At 32.3% G+C, this 27198-nt stretch overlaps 1 protein-coding gene across 5 annotated transcripts in view; it reads left to right on the plus strand.

The window, feature by feature from the left end:
* Window positions 1-27198, plus strand: part of ACAP2 (ArfGAP with coiled-coil, ankyrin repeat and PH domains 2) — a 129165-nt gene that overhangs the window by 73564 nt on the left and 28403 nt on the right. Inside the window, exons 7-14 of one of the 5 annotated variants that reach the window (XM_079156198.1) lie at window positions 3985-4029; window positions 7266-7361; window positions 9824-9898; window positions 14727-14839; window positions 19551-19571; window positions 22591-22642; window positions 24092-24192; window positions 24785-24890. In XM_079156198.1, the coding sequence (XP_079012324.1) occupies window positions 3985-4029; window positions 7266-7361; window positions 9824-9898; window positions 14727-14839; window positions 19551-19571; window positions 22591-22642; window positions 24092-24192; window positions 24785-24890 (609 nt within the window). The remainder of the gene's footprint in view (window positions 1-3984; window positions 4030-7265; window positions 7362-9823; window positions 9899-14726; window positions 14840-19550; window positions 19572-22590; window positions 22643-24091; window positions 24193-24784; window positions 24891-27198) is intronic. The other 4 variants (XM_079156201.1, XM_079156200.1, XM_079156199.1 and 1 more) reach the window with 4 other exon arrangements.

The following is a 27198-nucleotide window of genomic DNA, read 5'->3' on the forward strand; positions in this document are numbered from 1 at the left end:
AATCTTTTGTGAAGAAATTTCACCTGTGTTTTTGTGCATGTACATACACACGGGTGTGTGTGTGTGTGTGTGTGTGTGTGGACATGTATACCTTTGATTCCAGTTTCTTCTTTTAACTTAATTATAACTTCCCCATTTTTAAATATTTTTAAAAAGTATTTAAAATTGCCATATGTATTTTATTATATGGAGTTGATAGGTCAATTTAATTAACGGGTAATTATCAGACCTTTATAATATTGTTGGTATTTTTTTCCTGGCAATAGTGAAAATATAATTTTTATTAATTATATGTTAGCATCTTTATATATACATCCTTTGTCACATTTCTGATTATTTCTAAAAGAGTGGATTCTTACAGGTATTAAGGCTCACTGTATTGCCAAAATAAAAATATTTCTAAAAGTAGTTTTCTCATATTTTTGCATTAGATGCTATTTTTAAAAATTAGAGATCTGGGGCCAAGGTTGTAGCTCAATAACAGAACTCTTGCATAGCATGCTTGAGACCCTGGGTTTGACCCCCAGCTCCACAAAAACTGTAACAACAAAATAAAGTAAAATACCCTAGAGATCCATATTTGGTAAGTTCCTTGTGATCTTTTGTCTAATGTATAATTTAAACTAGTTTGAATGTGATAGGTCTCCAAAGAAATTCAAGACACATGAAAGATGAAGGCAAAAGATATTATTTCACATGTGTATTATGCTTCTACATCATGGTGTTTAAAGCTTAAAAGCTTTAAAGCTTAGGGAGTTACCTTGTCCAGATCTCCTTTTATGAAACAGTAGTGTCTTCAGAGATTGTTTACTTCAAGATGATTGTAGGGTAAGAAAATGTTGAAGTAACTACATATAGAAATTAGTGATTGAAACTACTTAGGTAACTTGGCAAAACAATAGAAACTGAACTTTAAGATTTTTTTTTCTATTTAAATTCCTTTTCAGTAGGTAGAAAGTTAAATTTTTAAAAATTAATTTAAATGTAGTATACTCCCTTTGTGGGTGAAAGGCTTCTGTAAAATGGAGTCATCTATGTTTACTCTGTCCTGCATCCTACCTCCCTTTCATACTCTTTCCTCCCACAGTGAGTCCCCACCTCCAACCTTCTCTAAAGCGGCTCATGAGAGGTCTTATTCCTTAGGCATATTTTAATTTTTGTCCTACTTGGCTATTCTGTGTCACTGAGATGGTAGACCACATTCTCCTTCTTGAAACATGTTTTTGTCTTGATCTACTTGAAACCCTTTTTAGGTTCCCCTCCTAACTTCTGTTTCTTTTCAATTTCAATTTCTGTCTCAGCCTTTTCTCCTTTGTTTGTGATTCTCAGTCTCTTTTTTGTGGTCTCATCTTTGGTCCCATCTATTCTTTTCTTACTTTCTTATTCGCTGACATTCTCCTCATGTCCCTTGCTTGACATACTGTCTGCACATGGAAGAAAAGGTCCATTTTTTCACAGAAGTGCCCCATTCTCAATGTGTCTAAAACTGAAATCTGTCATCTTCCAAAAGTGCTTCCGTCTTTTGCTGTCACTAATTCTCTTGGAAGTTCAAAATGGGAGAATCATACTAGCTATTTTTATTCTAAAACTACCATATCTAGCCACAAACTATCTTGGAAACACCTTTCAATTACCTCTTAAATCAGTTTTCCTTATCTTTGCTGTTTCTTGTATGCAGCATTGAGATACTCTTGTACAAGTGGCCTTCTTGCACTGTCACTGATTCTTTCTCTTTCCTGTGGTCAGGGTTATGCAGATTTCCAGAAGAATGAATCATTCTTGCCTCTACTGCAGTTAGATCACTTTACACATTTACTGTAAATATGTGTTTACATGTCTTTTCTATTCCTAGGTTGTATCCCTAACTTCTAGTCCAGTGGTTAAAAAATAGATAGGTAATAAATGTTTTTTTTGAAAGAGCAAAATACTTAAACTATGAATTTTTATATGTGAAGGAAGTTGAGCTAAAATATTCAGTACTTTCAAAATTATACCTTGTAAATTATTCATTTCCTTTGGTGTTTAAACCTCTCTCCCCTCTCAGAAAAATATTTGATTTTTCTGATGAGAACCGTCATTTCATTTTATTCTGTGACCAAAATGTCTATTTTAGAGAGTAGTAATAATATCCAAAGATATAAAGTTTATCATGCTTTAATGTCTTTATTTGAATTTACTATTTTTTTGCAAGAGTTTAAATGCTGTTTTTCCTTTCCAAATAGAAAAGAAAAAGGATATAAAATAGGTATTTTTAATAATTTTCAAAGTTTGTATCATAAGCTGTTTACAGTCTCTGCTTTTGCTTAGAGCATTTGAATATTAATATTCTAGCTCAAAACTCAGTAGGGTTTGAAATAGATAAGCAAAAGAAACTAATACTTAGTTTAGAAAATTGTTTTTAGGGCAGAGCATGGCAGCACAAACCTGTAATCCCAGCTCCTTGGGAGACTGAGGCAGGAAGATTCCAAGTATGAGGTCATCCTGTATAACTTGGCGAGATAGTGTCTCAAAATAAAAAATAAAAAGGGCTGGGATGTACCTTAGTGGCAAAGAGTGCTGAGATTACTTAGGCTTTTAAAAGTTTATTTAGATTTCTCTTGATCTTTTTTTTTTTTTTTTAATAGTCAGAGCTTTAAAATTATAAAATAGGCAGAGAATTCAGCAGGAAGGTTATAGTCATAATAATTACTAATAAATTTTTAACACTATTAGCAAAGAGTGAATGATTCTAGAGTTGAGAGAGATCCCATGAAAGGCAAACCTATTAGTTACTTATCTTTCATTAAGTGTAGTCCAATTATAATATTTAAGATCCATTATTTTATTCAAGAAATTGAGTGCTTACTATGTGCTGCCTGGGGACTAGAGCTAAGAATAAGGCAAAGATCCTGATCTCATGGAACGAATACTTGAACTTGAATACTTATTTATTTTGAAAATAAATAAGGAAACATACGGTAGCTCTAAATGCTATGGATAAATTTAATCAGGTCAGTGTGCTAGATAGTATGCAAGGGACTGCATTAGACCTTTGTGAGGAGGAGGTATTTAAGTCGAGTCCTAATTGATAAGAGATGGCCTCAAGCCCATGAAGGCAACACATCCTGAGTGTAGATGGAACCAACTAGTACAGTGGCAAGCAGGTGGGAGATCTTGGGCTGTTGTTGCAGTTGCATCACAGTAAGTGGGAAAGTAATAGAAAGCTACTTGGAGAGGGAGTCCAGGGCCTCATCACACTGGGCCTTGCTGCGCAGGGCTGGAACATAGAAGGTTTTAAACTAGAAGTATATGATCTTATTTATATTTTCAAAAGATTGTTCTGGTGCCCGTGTGGATCATAGATTGTAGGGAATCAAGAGGGGAAGCAGAGACTAGTTCATAGATGCTTTCAACAGTCCAGAAAAGAGGATACGGTGATACAGTGATAAGAATTTGCATTCAGACTCTATGTTGATGTGCAAGTAGATAAGGAGGATCAATAAAATATGGAATTCTCAGAAGTTCAAATATTGAAATAGTTCCATCACTTTGATATTGTAATTTTTCTTGGGGTGGGGCAGGTACCAGGGATTAAACCCAGGGGCACTCGACCACGGAGTCACATCCCCAGCCCCATTTTGTATTTTATTTAGAGACAGGGTCTCACTGAGTTGCTTAGCACCTCACTTTCGCTGAGTCTAGCTTTGAACTTGATCCTCCTGTCAGCCTCCCAACTGCTAGGATTACAGGCATGCACCACCACGCCTGGCTTGATATTATAATTTAAATAGCCAAGTTTTATTGAGCTAAAAGTGGTTAAGAATTTCATTGGTATATTCATCTTAACTTTTTCCTGAAAAAAGGTCAAAGGATTAAAAACCTGAGCATTCATCTTATTTTGAAAAAGTATTAAACCATCAAGATAAACAATTTTTTGTAATATTGAATAATGAATTAGTTTCTTAAATAATGCATAGGTAATTAACCAAGTGTATTTTCCTCCAGATTAATGTTCTTCAATCAAAAAGGAGATCAGAAATCCTAAAATCAGTAAGATATTAATTGAAATAATGTTTTAAGTATTTTATTATAAAACTACATAAGTATTTAGAGCAGCATCTAGTATATGCATACTTGGTTTATAATTGCTATTTTTGATCTTTATTTGTATATCTTATATCACAGAAATCACTTTTACTGTGCCTCTTTCATGTTGTAGTTTGTTTCTCATCTGTGAGTACACTGTGAGTTCCACATAGTTGGACTTTGTACTATTCTGTTTTTATTTTCTATTATCTTAATATAGCGCTCATATACTCGATGCTAAGTGCTATTTGGTGAATAATTGGAAATGGTTTGTGTAAAAGCCACTTTTGAAATGTTTTAAAAATAAAATACTATTGCTTTTAGGTTTTGAATTTTCTCTCATTTGTATTTGTTCTTAGAATTTTTTTGCACAGCTAAGTCAGGTGTGGTAGTGCACACCTGTAATCCCAGTGATTTGGGAGACTGAGGCAGAAGGATCACAAATTCAAGGCCAGCCTCAGCAAATTGGCAAGACCCTGTATTAAAATAAAAAAGAGCTGGGGATGTAGCTCAGTGGTAAAGTGCCCCTGGGTTCAATCCCCAGTACCCCCCCAAAAAATTCTGCATAACCTCTTTCAAAGTGTTTGCATTTTTCTTTATAATTGTATGTGTTGTTTAGACTTTAAAACATTTGAGATTGAGAATTTAAGTGAGTAGTATCATTTGGATAATTTTTCCCTTAAAGTTGATGTGTCAGCTTTTTTATTTGTTCTTCGGTGCCTGGTTACAAAATGAATGGGATGAAATTTGAGGATCACTGTTTTTTTGGTTTGTTTTGTTTTTTTTTCTGAAGCCTTTTTGTCTCTGGTGACAACGATATATATTTCTTAATCCCTCCCTTCTCCTTTAATCTTAAATCTAACAAGAAAGTGAGCAGAGGGATGGGATGAGGTGGTGTTGCACTCTTTTATTTTGAGAACTTTCAAAATAATGTGTCCTCTTTGAATTTGTTAGCAGAAGTTATTTTTTTCTCCAAAAACTATGTACTTAAATGTTCCTCACTTAAGTTTTTCCTAAATTTTATGTTTATATTCATGTGATATCTTATCAGGTAAGTAGGTTATACTTGCTGTTTTTAAAAGCTGCTTATACCATAACTGCTTGTTTTCTAGATTGACAGTAATGGGTGGACAGTAATATTTAATAATGACTTTTTTTTTTGCCAGGTAGAATTCTGCCACATAAATGTACTAGGGATGGACAAACTACTACTTACTACTACTACTACTACTACTACTTCTTCTCCTCCTCCTCCTCCTCCTCCTCCTCCTCCTCCTCCTCCTCTTCCTCCTCTTCCTCCTCCTCCTCCTCCTTCTTCTTTTTTTAAAGGCTAGGCTGTAAATATGATAGGTTTTGCAGGTCTTGTGGTCTGTGTTGCTGTTACTCTACTATGCCCTTATAATGAGAGAGCAGACACAAGTCCATATGTAAATGAATGGTCATGACTGTGTTCCAATAAGCCATTTACTTATGGACACAAAAATTTGAATTTCATATAATTTCTACATATCATGAATTTCCTGTATTTTTTTTTTTTCTCATTTTCTTCCAATCATTTAACAATCTAAAAGCCATTCTTAGTTTATGGGCCATCCAAAAACAGGTGGTAAGACTGGATATGCTGTGCAGGTTGCAGTTTGCTGACATGAACTGTCCCATAGATTATCTTTATCCATGAATGAATATTTAAGTAATTTCCATGTTTTTGACATTAAAAACATAGCATTTTAGTGATCATTTTAAGGAGTAATTTGATTATTGGTTTAGGATAGATTTATAGACAAAAGATTACTTACAGAGGTTAAACATTGGGTGGGGTTTTAAAAAATATTGTTAAATTTCAAGAGTTATATAGTATTTCCATCAATAGTGTGTGAGTATAAACATTTTTCCACAATTAATCCACACATTACAGTTTTCCTCTCTTTTTCCTCATTGGTAGATAGAAATTGTGATCTCATTGTTGAATTTTTCATTTCATTAATTCAAGTGAGTTTGAACATTTTTTCCATACTTTTTTGGCCACTTGCATACCCTGTAATTTGTCTTTTTTTCTTATTCTGTTGAATTATTTGCTTTTTCATATGGATTTGAAACATCTTTTACATATTAAGGTTATTAATTCTCACGTTTTTCCTAGTTTGTCATTTGTCTTTTAGTATGGGTTTTGACGTAGAGAAAGATTTTACATTTTTTGTAGTTCTAGCTATTTCTGCCTACCATCTTTTTTAAAAAACAACTTTGTGTCTTTTAAAAATCATATTCATAAAGTTATGTAATCATTACCATGATCTAATTCTAGAATGCTTTTCCTTTTGTGAGTGTTGTCCTTTCATCTTTGTGTTTTGTTTAATTGGTTTTTCTACTAGAAACAGAATTTTCTGTGGAGGATTCTTGAGAATTAAGGACCTTGTGACCTATTTTAGATTTCAGAGAAATAAACAGATGCCTCTTATTGCTAAAAATAACATGGATGTTCAAAGATTTTTTTCAGTATTGCACATTTAACTATATAATTTTTTCCCATGTAAAACTTAAGGATGATTTTTCTCTTTTGGCTAAGTAAAATATAGAAAAACTTGGAAAAATATCTTAACCCTTAATGTCAGTTTTGGACTTGTGGAATGAATATAAAGAAATCTCCATGTTGGCAAAGTACGTTGACTCGGTTTATTTTTGGTATCTTGAGAAACAAACTGAGCATTCCCCACTTTATGTTGCTGTTAGTGGTCTTATAGGTTGTAAAATGCTTGTCATTGCTTTTTAGAGATTTATGTATTTCCTCTTCTTATCTTTTTATGTCTTATATTTCCTTAAGGACTTGCCAGTAAATTTAATTCAAGGAACACATTGATATTTTCTATTGTACCTAGAAAGATGGTGAAGTTATTGAAAATTTGATTATTTGAATAAATGATATAAAATTTGATCATCTAGATATAGCCTAAACACCTAAAATTGTGGGCACTGCGAAAATTTAAAATCACTGGAGAATTTTTTAAATAATTTTTTTTCTGATTATATTTGCAAGTATTTAAGAAATACTCTTAAGAAAAATGACTCAGTTACTTTTAAGTAGGTTTTACATTTTGACTTCTTATACAATAAATTTTAAACATTAAATAGGATCAAGACTTTAAAAAATTTCCAAATATCTACCTTAGAAATTGATTTTAAAATGGCATTTTTCCCCCTATTAGATGTTATCCTTTATGTATGCTCATTTGGCCTTCTTTCATCAAGGATATGATCTATTTAGTGAACTTGGGCCCTACATGAAAGATCTTGGATCACAGGTAATGTCAAACTGCATTTTCTTGATTCTGTATTATACATTGATGTTTGTATTTTTATTTTTTTGCGGTCCTGGGGATTGAACTCAAGGCCTTGCACATGCTAGGCAAGCAGCTCTACCGCTGACATCCCATCCCTTGATATTTGTATTTTTAAGAAATTTAGCATATTGGGTGATTCAGTGTTTCTTTTAACTTAATAAAGAAGTTTGATTCTATAGCAGATCTATGCATGGGTTAAATGTGTAACCAGAAATGAAATTAAAGGTAAAAATGCTCTTATGCTATAGATTTTATATGAGGGCACTAAAAAGGAGAATATAATAATAATGTGTCTATTTTTAAGGACACATAGCTGGATTTATTTTTAAATTTCTTATATTTGTACAATTGAGTTTTATTATCCTAACTTGCTCTCATTTGGATTATAGCTTTTTTATTTTCTAAAAATTATATTTTGCTATTTGAATGACATTTTAGATTCTTAGGATTATAGAACTGAAACTTTTATTGCACACAGACATGTTTGGGTATCTCTGTGTGTTTTAGAATTAAATGTGTACATAGAATTATATGTATGGAAATTATTTTTCACATTTGATCAGAATTTTATATTAAATATGTTTGGAAGCTGCCCTTTTTCCCTTTTTTTTTTTTTTGTTGATACTGAGGATCAGTCTTGAAGACCTCCAGTGTACTAGGCAAGTGCTCTACCACTGCACTACACCCTCAGCCCCTAGGAACATTGTTATTTATTGATTGATGAGTTTTCTTGAACTCTTTAGGTGGTTTTCTTTCCCAAGATGGTTCATTATACTCTGAAGGGAGGGGATTAAGGATGAAAAATAGAGTTTAGGGAAATTGGAAAAATGGAGAGTGAAATGAGAATGTCATTCACTGACCAAAGTATATGTGTGGGGTGCATCTGGAGATGGTGTGGGGGCAGTATAGTGAGCAGGGTCAGTGCTATGAATCACACATTATCTCTATTAACTATTGAAAGAAATGACAAGTCACCACTCTGTTAACCTCTGTGCTATATGCCCTTTTGTATCAGTTGGGATAAGGTTTGTCTGTAAAGGATAGAGAATTGAGAATACTATAGCTAAAACAGATTTCATTTCTCCTGCATAAAGTCAAATGCATCGTGTGATGGCCAGACACTTGATTCTCAGGATCCAGACTTATATTTTGCTTCTATCTTATGGTTCAAAGTGACCGATGAAGCACTGACCATCATACTCAAAAGTCCAGCTAACATCAGAGGAAAAGGGCCTCCTTAAGGACATTTCCTGGAAATTGTACTTGTTACTTCTGTGTACCTCCCAATGGACAGTGCTTAGTCACAAGGTCACGCTCACTGCAAAGAAACCTGGGAAATAGAGCCTTCCTTAATGCCAGAATATGAGCTGCTAGGTTCTGTTGTTAAGGAAGAAGGTGAAAGTAGATATTGGGGACAGCTCGTCTTTTCTACCATATAGGGGAGGGTTAAGGTGTTGTAGGAACATATAGACAGTACAGTCTTGGTGGGGAGAAGGTAAGACCTTCCTAGGTTTTAGGCATTCCTCACAATTTATCCAACACTGGACTGTACCTTTATCCTACATTAAATATAACTTATAAAGATTATGAATTAAATTGGAGTCAACAAATTGAAATAATTATATATTTTGGACATTTATTAATTTCAGTTTTACTGGATTCCCTCCTCCTTCCCCCCACAAACATATTCGTAGGCACTTGAAAAGCATCTGATAAGTCACACTTCCTATAGTGCCTAGGGGATAATATGGCCTGTTTGGCGGTGACTGGTTAGGATGTTCTTTCAATAATTCTGTGGTAGATAATGCCATCTAAAACTCAGGGATAACTAATTATTTTTTAGTATCATCACCATCATCATCATCATCATTGCTTTTATTTGGTCAGTTGTTTTGTATCTTTAAGATTTGCTTATACCATTAGGAAGCCAATTTGAAATCATAAAGCATTTCGAATGATCAGGAATATGTGTTGTTATGAACTTGTGGGAGCTGGTTGTACTAGTTTAGCTGCACTACTCTTTGCCACTTAGGGGAAAATCACCATTGTCTCTTCTTTATAACTTTGTAACTTCCAGAATTTGCTTGAGGGAGTCCACAAGCAACCTAATTTTTTTTATTCAAGGACTGACACACATTGCAGGGCCCAGGACAAGGCCTCCTATCGTGTGTGCTTGGCACTATGACTGTACTTAAAATTTTTTCCTTGAGGAGACATGGACCTTCTCGAAGAGGATTTAATACCAGAAAAATAGAACTTCTACTTTAAAGTTTAGCCAAAATACCATTTTAGGTAAACTTAAATCAAGTGACTTATTGCTGCTTATCTACGAGATAACTTGGAATATGATTTGAAAAAATACTCATACCTTTTCTTTTCTTTGATTTTTAAGCCTGCAATTTTCTTTTTTTCTACTTTTATAGTTGGATCGACTTGCTGTGGATGCAGCAAAAGAGAAAAGAGAAATGGAGCAAAAACATTCCACCATTCAGCAAAAGGTACTTGAGAGGAAAAACGTTAAAGATGATTGATTTCCATTTTACTTGTGACTTAAGGTATCCTGCTGTTAGAACAAATTCTTTGCATTCTTACATAATTACATAAATTTTCTTTTCACAAACAGTAAAATATTTTTCAAATATTAAGGTATATGTTTTATTATCCTTTCAGATCAAAATATTTGAAGATCATGCTCTTAAACCAGTTTATAAAAAACCTTAATCTCTCAGGGCTTTAGTTAAAATAAAAGATGGTCCTTAGCATTTAAAACACTATTCATTTTGGGGTACCACCTATGAAGTAACCTCCTACGACGTGTGTGCACGTGTGCTCGTGTGTGAGAGAGAAGAGACACACTCAGTGTCAATGTTAAGGACTTCCAGGGCCAGTGACCTTAGGCAGCATTCCCTCTCTCATGTGATGCCGAATGATGTTTAACTTGCATTGCTTGTTAAATTGCCTACTAGCTAAACTAGTTTTTTTGAAAAGTATGTTTTAAAAATGAAGCCTCAAATATTAAAGGTTTTATTTCTTCATGCTAAAAGAGTTGAGTGTGACGTGCTTGAAACTCAACCGAGTAATATTTTATCGTATATAGTCAATTGTTTCTTATGAAGCAATCTGAAAATAAAAGGAGAGAGTTAGAAGTTGAATGCAGTAAAACAAGTATATGACAGGATGCTTTCTGCCTTGCTTTAAATCTGTTCTCTTGGTATTGATCAGTAAAGTCAAGTTTTGTTACGCTTTATTTAGAATTTAAAATACTGGTAGACTAAATCTGACATAAAAGATTTTAATGGAAAAAAGTAAAAGTAAAATTAGTAATAAAAATACAGAAAATTTAATGGCTTATTCAGGCTAAAAGAGAAATTATATTTAAAAAATAAAGAATTTTTTTCTATCAGACTATCTTTAAATTAGTTACTTTCAAGTTTTTGTCAGATGAGACTATATTTTCTTTAGTTAGATTAACTTTTGGTTGCATAACTTCAATTTGATGAATAAAAATTCTGTAAATTTAGTAGGTACAATATCATGTTTGGATGAATAACTTGTTTTAATGATATTCCCATTAAAAGAGTGTTAAAAACTGAGACCAGTCATTTTTAATTAAATGAAAGATCATGGTGTTTATAGAAATATGTGAATATTTGCTTAAATTAAATTATTTAATGATAGTTTTTATCTTTTAATATCTTTCCCAGTTGAGTACATAATGCAGTGTTGTATTGAAGGAGCCAAACTGGTTAAGTTTTAAATCTGAGATTAATTTGATTTAAAATCATATATAACTGTTTATGTTTAAAGAAAATAGTGCTATTTTTGCTAATTATGAATACTTACCTTTTTTCTGCCCTTAAATGCTGACACAAGGCTGCATTACAGGTAAAAAAAAAAAAAAAAATTTAAGGGACAGTATATCTAATGTGATTATTTAGAATTTTTAAAGAATTGCATTGATGAGTTGAAGAAAGAGTGATGGCATGAACATTCATATTCATGCCTTAGAATATATGTAACATTTCTGAGGGACTTATACCTAGAAGTAAAACTGTATCAGAGAGAGTATATATGTTCGCCATTAGTAGATGATGCTAAACTATTTTTCAAATATTCCCATTGCCCCTTGCTATCTTATTATATTGTGAGGGTTTAAAATTTTTACGCATTGGTGATTAGATATGGACATCTCTTTGTGTTTTTAATTAGCTCAAGCACCTTATGCTATATCTATTGGTCACTTGGGAGTGTATTTGTGAAATGTCTATTAGTCTTACCTTTTTCTGCCAGGTTGCTTGTTCATCAAATCCTTTGTATGTTCTGGATATAAGCCCCATTGATACGTGTATGTTTTAAATGTTCATATACTTTTTCAGTCTTATGTTTGGTGCTTTTTGTGTCTTGTTCAATAAATCCTTCCCATCTTAAGATCATAGAGTTCTCTCCTGCATAGATTTGCTTTTGATGTTTGGATTTCTAATCCATGTGTGATTAGGTTTTTGTATATGATGGTAGATAGAGATAGTTTCCTGTTAGCTAGTTGATGCAGACCAGTTATTAAAAAGTTTCCTTCCAAACTGTTTTGTCATATAACCTGTGTTATACCTCGTGTTCCATATATCTAAGGTTGTTTTTCAGGGTCTCTATTCTGTCTGTTAGTCTTAGTTATGCCAATACTATGCTGTCTTAGTTATTAGCTTTATAGTAAGTCTTGATATGTAATAAAACAAAACTTCCTGACTTCTTTTTAAAAAATGAATTACCCTAGTTTTGCACTTCCACAAATTTCAGGAGTCAGAACTCTTCATGTTCCGTAAAAATAGCCTTTGTGATTTTGATCAAGATTATATTAGACCTGCAAATCAGTTTGTTTTATAATATTGTCTAATGCATGAACTTGTTCTCTATTTTCTTTAATGGGCTTCATAAGGTTTTATGATTTTCTTGTATATTTTTGTTAGATTTATTCCTAAACTTATATTACATATGTTCTTGTGAATGTTATTGTCTAAAATTTTATTTTGTTTCCTTCTGTTATATTAGGTTAAGCTTGATTTTTCTGTAGCGATTTTGTAAACTAGTAATCTTGCTAATTCTTTTAATATTGATTTATCCCTGGATTGTTTTGAGTGTTCTGGGTAGAAAATCTTATTCACAAGTTATTCACAAGTTATAATGACTTGTTTCTTTCTTTTCAAGCCTTTACTTTTATATGTGTGTGTGTGTGTGTGTGTGTGTTGTTGTTGTTGTTGTCCTTGTTGTGGCCTTTGCTAGAATCTTTACCTTAATCCCAAAGGGAAGTGCTATTAATGGTCTTTCTTGTCTTGCTTGCAACTTCAATAGAAAAGCCTCTCTTAGCTTCCCTTCTATTCCTGGAACTCCACATGAAAGAGCCAGCCCTCCTTAGAGCAAATACCCTCAAGGTGAAAGCAGAATTCCTTGCTCTTTGCCTGTTTGGCTTCCAATTTTCATTTATTTAATTCTTTTGCCTTTGGATATTCCTTCCTACTTTGTCAGATCACTAATGCATTCAGAGAGATTCTAACAGTGTATGTTTCATCCAACATTATGAGTTTCTTAAATTATGAATTCTTCTACATTTCAAATACTGTAATCACATTTTAGGTACTTTAAATATTAATAGATATTAGTAGTAATTAAATGAAGACAGTTTGTCTCAAGAAATGTAATTGAGAAATAGAGAAGCACTTACTTGTAATGCACTGCACATTCAAGGAAGTCTTATTTTATGTTTTATTTTACTTATATTTTTGCAGTGCTGGAGGTTGAACCCAGGGCTTTATGCCTGGTAGGCTTTGTGCCTCCAACTCCCTTATTTTATGTTTTAAGTAGCATCAGGGTTATTAAAAAACTGCAGATGTTACATATAAAACCTTTAGAATGTTACATAAGTCAATTATATATATATATCACTGACTTAATCAGGTCTGTATAACTAAATAGATTATGGCTTCGTATTGGGGATATAGCTCAGTGGTAGAGTGCTTGCTTAGTGTGTGCAAAGCTCTGGGTGTAATCCCCAGCACTGTGAAATAAAAAATAAAAGTAAAAATAAAAAATAAATAAATTATAACATCATATAAATTTTAAATGAAGAAATTGAAGTTTCTCTGATTTGTTTTTCAAAGAAAAAGGAGAAAATGCAATGACTCTTTTAGTTTCTGCTTCATTTTATTATTTCATATTATGTCTTTTTATGGTTAAAGTTTGAAAGGTATCAGATTTATTTAGTTTTTTTTTTTTAAAGCTGAATTCGATCTATTTCCTTTTCACATCTTAGTAGACAGATTTAGAAGGCTCTTGGGTGATTCTCACTCTGCCTCCCCTCCAATGCAGGTCCTTCACATCTCAGCTCTCAGCAGGTGGTCATCCAGCCTCTGCCAAAATGTTTCTCAAGACAGGTAGCATTCTAATTTTAATCATTGGTGCAGGAGTAACTTTGAAAGTTCTGAGACTGATTTTTAGAATTTTAAATTTGATGTGAGAGTAGCAATCTTGAAGTTTTATTGAAAATACTTTGGAAGTTTACTAGGAAATATTTTAAATAATTGGATTTCTGATTTCCAAACTGTGACTCTTTGGAGGAGAACTGAAACTTTGAATTGATTGAAATATAGACTTGAGTGATCAGAATGATTGTAGAAGACTATGAGTGATTCCATAGTCCTCATTAAAAAAGTGAGCTTAATATTCCCACTTCAGACTTAAGTGGTCTTAAGGTCTTTCTCCTTTGCAAAACTAAATTTTATTTTAGGAAAAAAGTTCCATAGTTCTTTTATTTCTGAACTTCCTGAATGGTAGAGTTATTACTCCTGTTAGATTAAAAAAACTGCAACGGTAGCAATATATTTAGAAAATAGTTGTAGATTTAAATAATCCCAATTAAATATATCCATAGTTCTTTTAAAAATTAACACATAACTATAAAATACTGGGATAAAAATGAAAACATTTTAAACATAACATCCTGTGTAATATTTAGTTGTTGACTTTGTCTGTTTGTATGCTTATTATTTTTACTTTCAATACAATTTATATTGTTTTCTCTTTTACAGTATATTCTATATAATCATCTGTTTTTACACCATCATTACATATCAGTCAACTGAATTGAAATATATTAATATGTTGAAGCATTCCTCAATTATTAAGCATTCAGTTTCCCCTCCCCATTTCTTATCAGTATTATTATAACAGTCTTAATAGAACGTGGGTTTTTTTTTCCTTTTAATCTCTTTCCCTAGGATATATTTATTTTTCTGTGTAACATAAGTCATGTGAACTTCTATGTGTTATTTTGTCTAGGATTTCTCCAGTGATGATTCTAAGTTAGAATACAATGTAGATGCTGCAAATGGCATTGTCATGGAAGGATATCTGTTCAAACGAGCCAGCAATGCCTTTAAAACTTGGAACAGGTAATATATTTGAAATGCTTGTCTTGCTTCTTCCTTATTTGCAGTTTTCTGACTTCCTCTGTGAATTGAAAACTCTTTCTTTATAATTCTCCTAAATCTGTAAATTCCTGAGTAGCTTTCCCTGAACCCAGTCCATTGAAAAAAGAAGGCTCTCATAAGTAGGTGAAATATGTATAGAAACTGTATTTTTTTCTGTATAAATAAAACAAAGCAAAATAATTTTAGACCTTAAAGCAGCAAAAGATTGACTCAAAATCATCTTTCTGAGTATCAGTGATTAATCTTTTATTCAAGGATATGTCTTCCTTCCCCCCCAAAATAAAATAGTCAAAAATTTTGTGATAATTTTGATTAGTGTTCAGATTCTGGGTAATTGATTTACTATTATGTTATTGGTTGAAATGTACATATTTTACTACTGAAGCAGGATATAAATTCATGTAATGATAGAGAAGTTTGGTTTTGTGTTTTAAAAAAAATGGACATTAACAAAATATATGGAATTTCCTTGCTAAATATAACTTAGTATACATTTTTGTTAATTTAAATGGAAACATTTAATGTTTTATTGTAATGGGTTCCTAGTACACTTATTTTTATTTCTTATAGTTGAGGTTATATAAAAAAAATTCATTGATTATTTTCAGATGTCAGTGATTTATTGAGCATTTCCCTAGCATTTGATATTTCCCAATTCTTAAATGTTACTTGGTTTTATTTGAAACAATTTTCTTTATCTGAGATTAAATAAAAATGGAAAGTAATTATATTCCATAATAAACCTCTTTTAAGTTGTATAGAACTTTGAAATAGTACATGAATATAGGTCTAACAAGTGATTTGGTTGAAATGTTTCTAATTTTTATAGGTTAAAATGAAGAGTTAAAATTATGTTTCCTAAGCTGTAAAATTTAGGACAGTAATATTTGACATCTTTCCTGGAAAATTTCTGTAGCTAGACTAGGACATTTTAAAAAAATAGTGTGATTGGTGAATCTTTAAAATAATGAAGATTACCAATATGGATTTACTATATAATGTTAGAATTGATTTTAACTTAAACCTTCAGATTTCAAAACAACCTCCTTAAAGTTTAACAAAATGCAAATACAATAAATACATAGAAATATATTATTATGTTAAGAAGAAAAGAAATGAACTTCCATGGAATACTTCAATGAGATATGATCTCAGACTGCAAGCACAGTAAGTGTTAGGGGAAAATTACATTGCCATTTAGGACAGTAGAAGAAAATTAATTCTGGTTCAAGTGCGGACTTTTTCATTTTTAAATTATTTGTTTTATGAATTCTATTAATTGACATGGATATTAAAATACAAATAAAATTGAGTAGAGAGTAACTGTTAAATCCTCAATTGTGGTCATGTTGCCTACAATTTGCAAAGTGGAAAAAGACATTGCCTTTGGAAATTAGGCTGCTTTTAATAGGAGAGCCCATTTATATGGAGTGAGAGGATAGTTATTGATTAAAATTATAGATTTTAGTGTAACACCCAAATTTTCAATAAAGAAATGGAGCTTTAAAGAAATGATTGAGAGAGAAAGATTTATTTAGCTTGCAGCTTCAGAGCCTCAAATTCCAAAATTGGGCGGCCCCACTGATTTGGCCTCTGGTGAAGACCTCATTGTGAATGGCATCACAGTGGCAGAAGTGTGCCCAGATCCTATGGTGAGACCAGAAGCCAGAGAGTGGTAATGAACCAGTCTTCTCTATAACAACCCACTTTCCTGGGAACTGACTTAGTCCTAGAGACCAGTGTCAATTCTTTTCCCAGTGACCTAATTATCTAACATCGGTCCCACCTTTCTTTATTTTGGTACTGGGGATTGAACCCACGTGTGTTTTACAACACCGAGCTACATCTCCAGTCCCCCCCCCCCCCCTTTTTTCGCGGGGGTTGTGGGGCATGGGAATTTAATTCAGGGGCACTTGACCACTGAGCCACATCCCCAGCCTTATTTTTTGATGTTTTCATTTAGAGACAGGGTCTCACTGAATTTCTTAGTGCCTTGACATTGCTGAGGCTGGCTTTGAACTCGAGATCCTCCTATCTCAGCCTCCCAAGCCACTAGGATTACAGGTGTTTGCCACCATGCCGGGCTTAGTCCTTTTTTATTTTTTAGTTGAGAAACCAGGATGGGGTCTCACTATACTGCCGACATCAGCCTGGAAACTTGTGATCTTCCTACTTCAACCTTTTGAGTCATTGGGATTACAGGCATGTGCCACCTTGCCTGGCTAGGTCCAGTCTAATACCTCAACACTGCCATACTGAGAACCCAGTTTCTAGCACAAAAACCCTTGGGGGGTACAAATTACATCCAAATCATAGCAGTAAGGAATTATACGAAAGGAAGAAGGAAGAAGAGTAATCTTATTAAATGTTATTTAGAATTTCCTTCTGCTTTTTTATATTACAAAATTAGAATATATCTAAATTTTTTAAATGAGATTCACTAAAAAGTCTAGTCTCAGGAAATACTTACAAATAATTTTCCCTTAACCATGTTTGACTTAGAGTCTGCCCTTCTTCGCTAATTAGTTCTCCATTGAGCTTGATTTAATATATTCTTTTGGCCTTTGTATTAGACTATGTATTTGTGATATTTTATGCCTTAATTTTAAGAACATCTAGGAATCCAGCTATTCAGATATAAAGCTTTTCTACTCACTGCTTCAGTATTTTTTTTAATAGTTTAACCAGTTTTAGGGAACTTTTTTTTTTTTAAGTTGCAGTAAGCTACCAATCATAATGATATACAATAATTTTATGGAATTATGGTATGTATGTATTCCTAAATAGTTTTAAAACCTTATCCATCTTTCATAAATTACAGGTCTTTTTTGAAAGTAACATTCTGTAATATGAATTTAACAAACTGGTATATTTTGTTTGATGTCATCCAAATAGCATAGGAATTAAAAGTTTTAGATCATATATGGATTGCTGGACGTGTTTCAGATCTAATTCGTGATATCTCCAAATTATATGCCTCTATAATATAGTTGGGTCTCCATATCTGTGCATTCACATCCATGAATTCAACAAAGTGCAGATCAAAAAATATTTGGAGCTGGGTGTGGTGACCCACACTTGTAATCCCAGCAGTTTGGGAGGCTGCGGTGGGAGGATCACAAGCTCAAAGGCAGCCTCAGCAATAATTTATTGAGGACCTGTCTCTAAATGAAATATAAAAAATATCTGGAGATGTTGCTCGATGATTGAGCACCTGTACATTCAGTCCACCATACATATACATATACATACACACACACACACACACACACACACATATGTAGGTGTTTGGGAAAAAATTAAGTTTACACTGTACATGTACATACTTTCTTGTCATTATTCCTTAAACAATATAATCTAATAGCTATTTACATAGCATTCACATTATATTAGGTATTTTAAGTTATATATAGATGGCTGGGAGAGCAAAGTGGCATGGATGAGGAATCCCAGCTACTTGAGAGGCTGAGGTGGAGGATTACTTAGGCTAGGAGTTTGAGGCCATCCTAGTCAATATATTGGATTCTGTCTCTTAAAAAGAAAATTAAATGTGTGGGTGTCTGTGTATGTACTTATGGGAGGATGTGTGTAGGTTTACATGCAAATACTATGACATTTTATTTATAAAGAACTCAAGCATCCACAGATTTTGATATCTGGTGGAAAATCCTGGAATTAATCCCCCACAGATACCAAGGGACAACTGTATATGTTTTCTGGACACTTGTGAAGTCCACTACAATAATTTTCCCTCATCAGGTTATTCTTTCAGTATGACAGAATGACTTCAGGCTTAGCCTAGTGGACTGCTACAGCCTATGTTTCTCTTGTACTCTTTGTAATAAATAGGAAAGATGAGAACAAGAAAAGTAAGTGAATATTAGCATAATTTATTTAGTAATAACTTGTGAACACTAATAAAGAAGCTGATGTCTTTCTTGTACTAGAAAATACAGCTAAAAGCATAAAATGTAGTACACGTTTTTTAAAAGCAAAGAGTTCTATATACTGCTGGTATAGATATGTTTTGGTTTTATTGACTTTTTATTTTAAAAGAAGTATATATACATAGATTAAAGGTGAGTCATGCTTAATATGTGTCCTTAGAGAGCCTCTGCTGTCATTTGATGAAAATGAGGGTGGGCAGGTGGGAGGCTTATTTGAGTAATCTCTTATGATCTCTGAAATTCTTCTTTAGTGACTCCACTTTTCTTATGAAAATTTTCTGTTTGTCCTAGGTTTATTTAGATATATCTCCAGTGAACATTTCCTTTAATTTTTAGGAGCATCTTAATAAGATGTGGCAATACTGTCTGTATTTTATAATCATGATTATAGAGTCAGAAAATAACAATAGAGAAGTATGCTAAGTCCTACCAGAACTTTTGGTAAGGTAATACTTGAAGCAACTTTTTGAATATTTCCAAAGTAGTAGCATTTTAGATTCCTAAGAGTTGGAATTAATTCTACAAATGCTTATGTTCATAATAAAATGCATTAGATATGTAGATACTTTTGACTATTTTGTTAGGTTATGAGCTTAGCTTGTTCCTTTAATTCTTGCTTTATTTTTGTATCATGCTAGTCCTTTGCTTATTTTGCACATTTGCGTTTTCATTCTTTACCACCTTTCCCTTATGTTTTAATCCTGCCCCATTTTTTCACATGACAGGAAAAAGCCCGATCATATCAGGTACCAAATGGCTTCCTTCCCTTTACCCTCATCTTACTCCAGTTTCCTCTTTGGCTCGAGAAAGCTCATCATTAACCTGCATTTCAGTTGGATTACTTGCAATGGATTAAAAAGTCTCTTTATATTTTAAATTGGGAAGAAAATATAAGCATTTTATTTGAGGAATGGAATTGCACCTTTTAATTGCCCATATACTCAATTTGTTTTAATCTGTAAAAGAGCATTTGATGTATTTATAATTACCCCAAATTGCAGATTGAGTAATATGAATACCTTTAGGTCATACTTATATACCCACATTCATGTATATCTATATATGAAATAAACCAGCAAACTTTTTTAAAAAACCTGAGTAGTAACTAGTATTAGTCCCTTTGTAACAACCATATTATGTTGAATTAATCCATTGACAGTCTCTGGATTTTCTTTGTTTTCTACTTTTTTTCCCAGTGAAAAAAACAAATTAAATTTAATATAAAGGCATATACATATTCAAGCTTTTATTTTATTGTTTACCTGTTTGTCACCTATGTGAACATGCACATGAACACATCATTTGTTTAGTTTTTAGTAATAAAGCTTCTACAAATTCAGAAATTTGACTTTTACCCATGTTTTTGATTTCAAGTATATGTAGTTATGGATCAAACATGGTAAAAGATATTTTCTATATATGTATATATATGTATATAAATATGTATGTTTATGGATTTCCTGCCCATATTTTGTCATATGGACAAATATGTATCATATTAATATGTAAAATCTAATATTTAAATTTTTATAAATTTTAATATAATATCTTTATACTCAATTTGAGAGAGATATAAATGGTATCTTTTTATTTTAAAGAGCAAGAAGTTTTCTGTTTTACTCTCTGTCTTACGTATTGTTTGGCTTTGTGCTCACTTTCTTACCTTTGTAGAATACAGTGTAGTATTCTTAGTACATCCTTTCCAAATTTTGTCTCTTTGGGTTTAATTGTTTTTTAAAATACTTTCAAATTTCTTAAATTATTATTTTTTTTCTGCATTCTATAGAACATGAACTACTTGTTTCATATTTTTCTTTTCTGAGAAATATTAAAAGCAACTAGGATTATTCTGTCAGAATAATAAAAAATGATTCCATTTTACTTACCTGATTAAAATTTTGGTCAATGTTAGATGAGTATATAGTTAGCTTTTTTATTTTTAATGGCATTGGAGGTGGGATAGTGTCAAGGTGTTCAGATCTTTGTAATTTTTTTTTCAACCTAGGATATACTATATGACTTTTTTTCTTAGAAGACATCAAATTTAGATAAAGTCATATTGTCTTTACTGAGTGTATAAAACCTGATGATGTGAGACTGATACCTGGAAGTAGATAAATGGTAGGGAGACTGGGTTTCAGAAATATATTTGATCCATGGAGTTAATAATCAGGAATGGTCTCTGACAAAAAATACAAATTTTTATCTAGTATCTTGTTATATTAGAGGAATGTTATCTTAAGATGCAATAGATCAAAAGACATTTATAGACCTTAGAAACATGAAAAGTTTACATGGTTCATTTGGGTGTTTTTTCATTGTTTAATGAAACTGTAGTTTTCATCAAATTATGTAATAGGATCACTATGATATGAAACTTATGATGTTTTTTAAATATAGCTTACCCTCCTCAAATGATTTTTTCAGAGAACTCTTCCACCAGTGTTAGAGATGGTTTCCATTGCATGTCATCCCGTGTGGCAGGGCTGCACCATTCTGTGTGTGTAGGTGTTTCTTTTAACATTTCTAACCAGCTGTCTGTCCCCAAACCAAGGCACCCGGAAGTTCTTCCTTTTCTAGCCTACCTCTTGATGATTCACATCTAGAGGCATCCCACCTCATTTTATCTAGATGCTTATTTAACAAATCTCTCCACTTTAATAATAAAAAAGGTTATGTACCTTTTTAAGTGGTAAGAAAAGCTATTGATCTATCTAGTAAAAGGTCTAAAAATGGAAAAGCATCTCCTAATACTTTTCTCAGCTTTGGAGAAGTAACTAAAATTTTAAAAATGGAAATTCTAGATATCTAAATACAATTTCTAGTGTTTTATATTAGTATCAATGAAAAGGTAGAATCTCTATCTGCTAATAGATTAATAACTAATGTTACAATAAAAATCATCTCACATGAAACTAATTTTTAAAATAATGACTGAAGTATTGTTTTACCTTTCATGCTTGATGAGAAGTTTTGCTTCCTTTTATGAATGGCTTTTGGCTGTGATTTTTTTTTTATAAGTCTTTAGGTCTTTTTGTTGTTTTAATAAGTTAGAATTAGTAAATATGGCATATATAGCTTAGCCTTTTCTTCTAAAGAAAATTGCAAGTTTCTTTCCTACTAATTTACAGTAATAAGCAGAACATATAAATAGTTGAGTGAATCATTTGTAGTAATAACTGATTGTTTTACTTTGAAGCATTTTAGCTGAAAGTAAGACCAAGTTAATTGGTATTATTTCCTGATACTAGTTGAAAGGATTATTTTCTGTTTTGCTTATCAAATCAACACTTGCTGAATTATATTCTGAAGGTTGACAATAAAGCAGCATTTATTGTGATGTTTTACTGTATACAGGTGGATATTTATATTCGTGCTGTACATTTATTTTAACTTTATAATGAGTATAATTATTTGGGGAGAAGATTTCAGTTATTTTGAAGAACCTTAAAAAATGATAAATTTGTACTCTAAAACAATTATTATTTGGTGATATTATAAATGATAACAGCTTTTATTAGGATATAAATTTATGACATAAAATAAATCAAAATGTAGCAATTTTACTTTCCTAATCTGTGGTTTTAAAATGCTTGTTTTATATCTTCAGTAGTTATTCCATATTGTTACTGGTTTATATAAAGCAAAACAGTGCATTTCTCAAAATGTTTCATAAACTGATTTCCAGTGCTTTCCCAAATATTTCATTTCTACCAAAATCAGAAGTAACTTATATTTATGGAAACTTATTTTGTTTTTATTTAGACGCTGGTTTTCAATACAGAATAATCAGCTGGTTTACCAGAAGAAGTTTAAGGTAGGTGGTAGTCTTCATTGTTTTAGTTCTTTATCTGTTTGTTTTAGTAAGCATTGAAGTTCATAAATACTTGTGTATAAAAGTATTGTGAATTAGTTTTATGTTTGGGGCATGTATAAGTTGACTCTGGAGTGGAAACTATCAACATCAGATCCTTAAAAGCAGAGTGACTTTGAATTTTGAATTCTTAATTTCTAGTTTTGAGATGAATTTTTCTGTGCCCTACCTAGGATTATTACTTTCATTTCTTTTTGTCTAGTTGTATGACAAGAAAATCACCACCATGACACTTTTGAGACTGAAGGAGAATGTGCCTTTTTTTTTTTTTTTTTTTTCTTTTTGGTAGTGGGGATTGAACCCAGGGGTACTTAATCACTGAGCCACATCCCAGCCCTTTTTATTTTGAAATAGGGTCTTGCTAAATAGCCAAGGTCCTTGCTAAATTGTTGAGGCTGGCTTTGAATTTGTGATCTTCCTGTCTCAGCCTCCTGAGCTACTGGGATTACAGGTGTGTGCCACTGTGCCCGGCGAGAATGTGTCTTTTAAGAAATATCATTTTAGGGCCAATGGTGATAATCTCAAAAGGTTAAAAATAACTTTAATTAAAATGCAAGCTCTGAGTAATTCAAATAGAACTCCTTCAATCTGTTAATGTTGTATTTGTATGTTTTCCTGAACCTTTATTCTAAGGGTGAGGTGTTTTTACTTTTGGAAAGGCATTCTGGGATTTGTGATTTGAGAATATTAAAAGTTATTGAAACTAATTGTTAATTGATTACTTGATTTTCATGTAGTCTTTACGAATGATATTCTGTAAACTGTAAATTTCAAATCTACAGTTTAGTCTTGAGATGACACATGAAATTTTACTTCCTATGTTTTATAGTAGCACGTTAGTATTTTATAAATTCTTTAACTAGTTCATGGTTTCTTCTACTCTGATAAACTTGATTTTGTGTTAATGTTTTTTATTAAGTACTAGGAAGTGATAAAATATTTCTCGTTTTCTTAGGTATTTTAAGAAGGATTTATAAATGTCTTTGAGCTATTTAAAACATGATTGGTTAAAGGCTTCTTTTTTGGGGGGGAAGAAACTTTGAATAAAAGCTATAAAAGTAATATGTGAGTGGAGACCAAGAAAGTAAAGGATATGAATAAAAATGGAAGAACGTTTATTGAACATTTAAGTGCTATGCATTGGGCCAACCTCTTTATATATACTGCTTCACTTAATCTATGATAATTTTGGGAGGCAGACAAAATAATTAATAGGACAGGATTACCTCCACTAGTTTTATCTGTGTCAACAACCCCATCTGTATCAACAGTTAAGATAAATCTTTAAAATGAGATCATTTATTCTAAGTAACATTTTAAAGCGTGTTATTGTTGGTAGTAGTATTTAAAAACTAAGTGGATAAATGTGGAAATTTTGTTTCCTTATTGTAGGATAACCCCACGGTAGTAGTTGAAGATCTCAGGCTTTGCACAGTAAAGCATTGTGAAGACATAGAAAGAAGATTCTGCTTTGAGGTAGTCTCTCCAACAAAGTAAGTAGTTCTGTAGAATTTCAGAATTGTTTTATGTTTCTGCAGTTGGTCTTAAAAAAAAAAAAAACTTCCGAGAATAGAGAAATTTGTGCTTGATTTATGAGTGTGCTAAAGAAGAAAAAAAATGTTTTAAAAATAAATTTCAATAATTAATGATTACAGATATTACAAGCAGGTACTTACGTAACTCTCCCTTTATATCATATTCCGTGAAATCTGTAAAGATTATTTATGTGCCCATAGTGAAAACGTTTTAGTTGTTTTTATAATGAATTTAAAATCATATATCAACCATCATTTCATACTGTATATCCAATTTAAAAAATGAGTGTTATGATTATATGCTAAATTTAGAAGTTTATTTACTTTGATTAAATGTACAGAGGTGAATGATTTGTTTTCAAGAGATAATTCTTTTCATTGGTACCTATAGATATGTAAAATAAAACCTTTCAACAGAAATTATTTTTTGCTAGAAAAATTATTAAATAGCAAAGTGCACAAAAAATAAAGCTATGGGTTTTCTTTATTTTTTCTTTTCTTTTTTTGGTTAATTTAGTGTCTGAGAAAACAATATGTTATTTCCTTTTAGAAGTTGTATGCTCCAGGCAGATTCTGAAAAGCTGCGCCAGGCTTGGATTAAGGCTGTTCAGACCAGTATTGCAACTGCTTATAGAGAGAAGGGTGATGAATCAGAGGTTAGTACAGGTGTTATTTTGCTTTAAAAGCCTTTCGTTTTAGTTTCACCTTTATATGATTATGATATCCTTTTTTTATGGAGGATGATTTTATGTAATCGAAATGAGTTTTTAAAATGTAGATTCAGTGTCTCTTATTTCTCTTGATTTTACCTATAATTTTATTTTGATATTTGAATATATCTTTCTTTTAATATTTGAATATATGTTCTGGGTTGGAATAAGTCATTCTTATATCATGTTTTTTCCCCCCAAATATTTTACTATTTTAATTAATAATAAAATATAATAATTATCATGAAAGGTTTTTATAGTTAAAATTCAGTAAATGCAAAGAAGGAAAATGGATTATTGTCTCTTAGTCGAAGGCTCTCAGGAAAGATAAACTGAATATATAGTCTTGGGCTATACTCTGGCTTCAGTTTCCCAGAGTCTGCAAACTCTTTTGGGCAAGGCTATGCATGAGGAAGTCTTAAATAATGAAACCACCATTGGGTCATCTTGGCAGTACACAGGCATAGAGGTGATGATAGACAACTATCAGAAATAAGGGTAAGGCAAGGGAGTCCTCTCCAGGTTATATATCAGAGCTCATTATAATTAATTTGTTGCTGCCAGGAGTAGATCAAAGCAGAAATCTTCCTAAGCAGGAAAAGGGGGAACTCACTTGATCAAAGCAGTAAGGCATAGAGAGCAGGAATCTCAGTAACCTCGTTCACCTGACCATCGTTAGATACAACTGATGGGAACATAGCAAAGGCCCGTTGGTGAAGACAACGCTCAGTATGTGTTTCAGTTTCTCACCTGCATCACACTTCTTTAGTCTGGATGAGTGCCCCTTAAGCCTATAGCATACCTATTAGTTAGGGATTTCCTTATACAACCATTTCTGTTGAGTCTTCTCTTTCCCATATTCCATTTCTTTCTCTTTCTTTACTAAAGAAAAATTTTAGTACTTTCTCTAGTGTTTCCTGAAAGTGAGGCATTTGTGACTCTACATATACATGACAATGTCTTTATTCTGTCTTCAGGTTTGTTTGGTAGTTTGGCTGGGTATGGAATTTTTAGGTTGAAAATAACAGGATTTTTTTTTTAAAGTTTCCAGTGCTGCTGTTAGAGATTTTTGTTTTGTTTTGTTTTGTTCCTATGTGTATATATATAAAGTATATAAATATATATATACTTATTTATTTTTACAGAACTTTTCTTATTACTGATCTTTTGCATTTTTCCTCTTCAGTTACTGTTTTCTGTCTTTGTAATTTATGGATTGGTATTGAGATTGTTATATTGTGTGTATGTGTATGCCTTCTTTTTTTTTATTTTCTGAGAAATCTCAGTTAATCTTACTAACCTGTTGAATATTCCCATGCTCCTAGCATATATTTAATTTTCAAGAGCTCTTTTTTGTTCACTGAATTTTGTAAAGAATTCCTATTCTTTAGTCATGGATGCAGTGTTAGAGCTGAGGTTATTAGCCTTCACTACACACTGTGAATAACATGGGAAGATTTAAAAAAAATCTCAATGCTTTGGTATTACCCCAGAACAACTGAATGGAGCTGGGACCCAGGCATCAATATTTTGGAAAACTTCCTAGGTGATTTCCATGAGCAGCCAAGATTGAGAACTATTGTATTGGAGGTTTTCCTTGACTGTGGTAATTTGCTCATGCTGATAAATTAAGACTGCAGACGTCTTAGAACTTCTGAACACAGATAGCACTTTGTTGATTGTAAGCATCTCCTAAACATGGAATGTTTTTTGGGCAACAGTCATAGTCAGGATCTTTGGAGTCTTTTTGGCTGATTTGGTTTTCCATAGAAAATTCCCTGATCTCCCACATACAGGTAAGGAACTAGCTGAGAGCTAAGTGCTGGGTATCTCAGCATTCAGTATGTAAATGTTCCCTAATTCCCTGCCATTCATCTTTCAGGTGAACTCAGTCTGGAGACTGTTTTACTTTGAAAGACCAAGCTTCTGGTCATTTGTGTTTACGTGTAGAGGGAAGTTCATTAATGGCATGGGGTTAAGGAGGGGACCCTGAGATCTGTTTCTTAAACAGTCATTCCTTCACCTTTCATGGATGGGCTTCACCTTAAGTGTTGTATTCTTTGAGGTGGCTTGCCCAGTTATGCTGTATTACTGTACTTAGCTTTCAGCTTCTCTAGTGGGGTATAAACCATTAGCATATATACAAAAATTGGGAAGGAACCAACATGATTTCTGCATTATAATACCAGCATCCTTTTCCCACATGATTATTGCTTTTAAGCTTTTCAGATCTCTCAGAATATTATCAAACATG

The sequence above is a fragment of the Sciurus vulgaris genome, assembly GCF_902686455.1.
Source record: "Sciurus vulgaris genome assembly, chromosome: 10".
NCBI classification, from domain to species: Eukaryota; Metazoa; Chordata; class Mammalia; order Rodentia; family Sciuridae; genus Sciurus; species Sciurus vulgaris.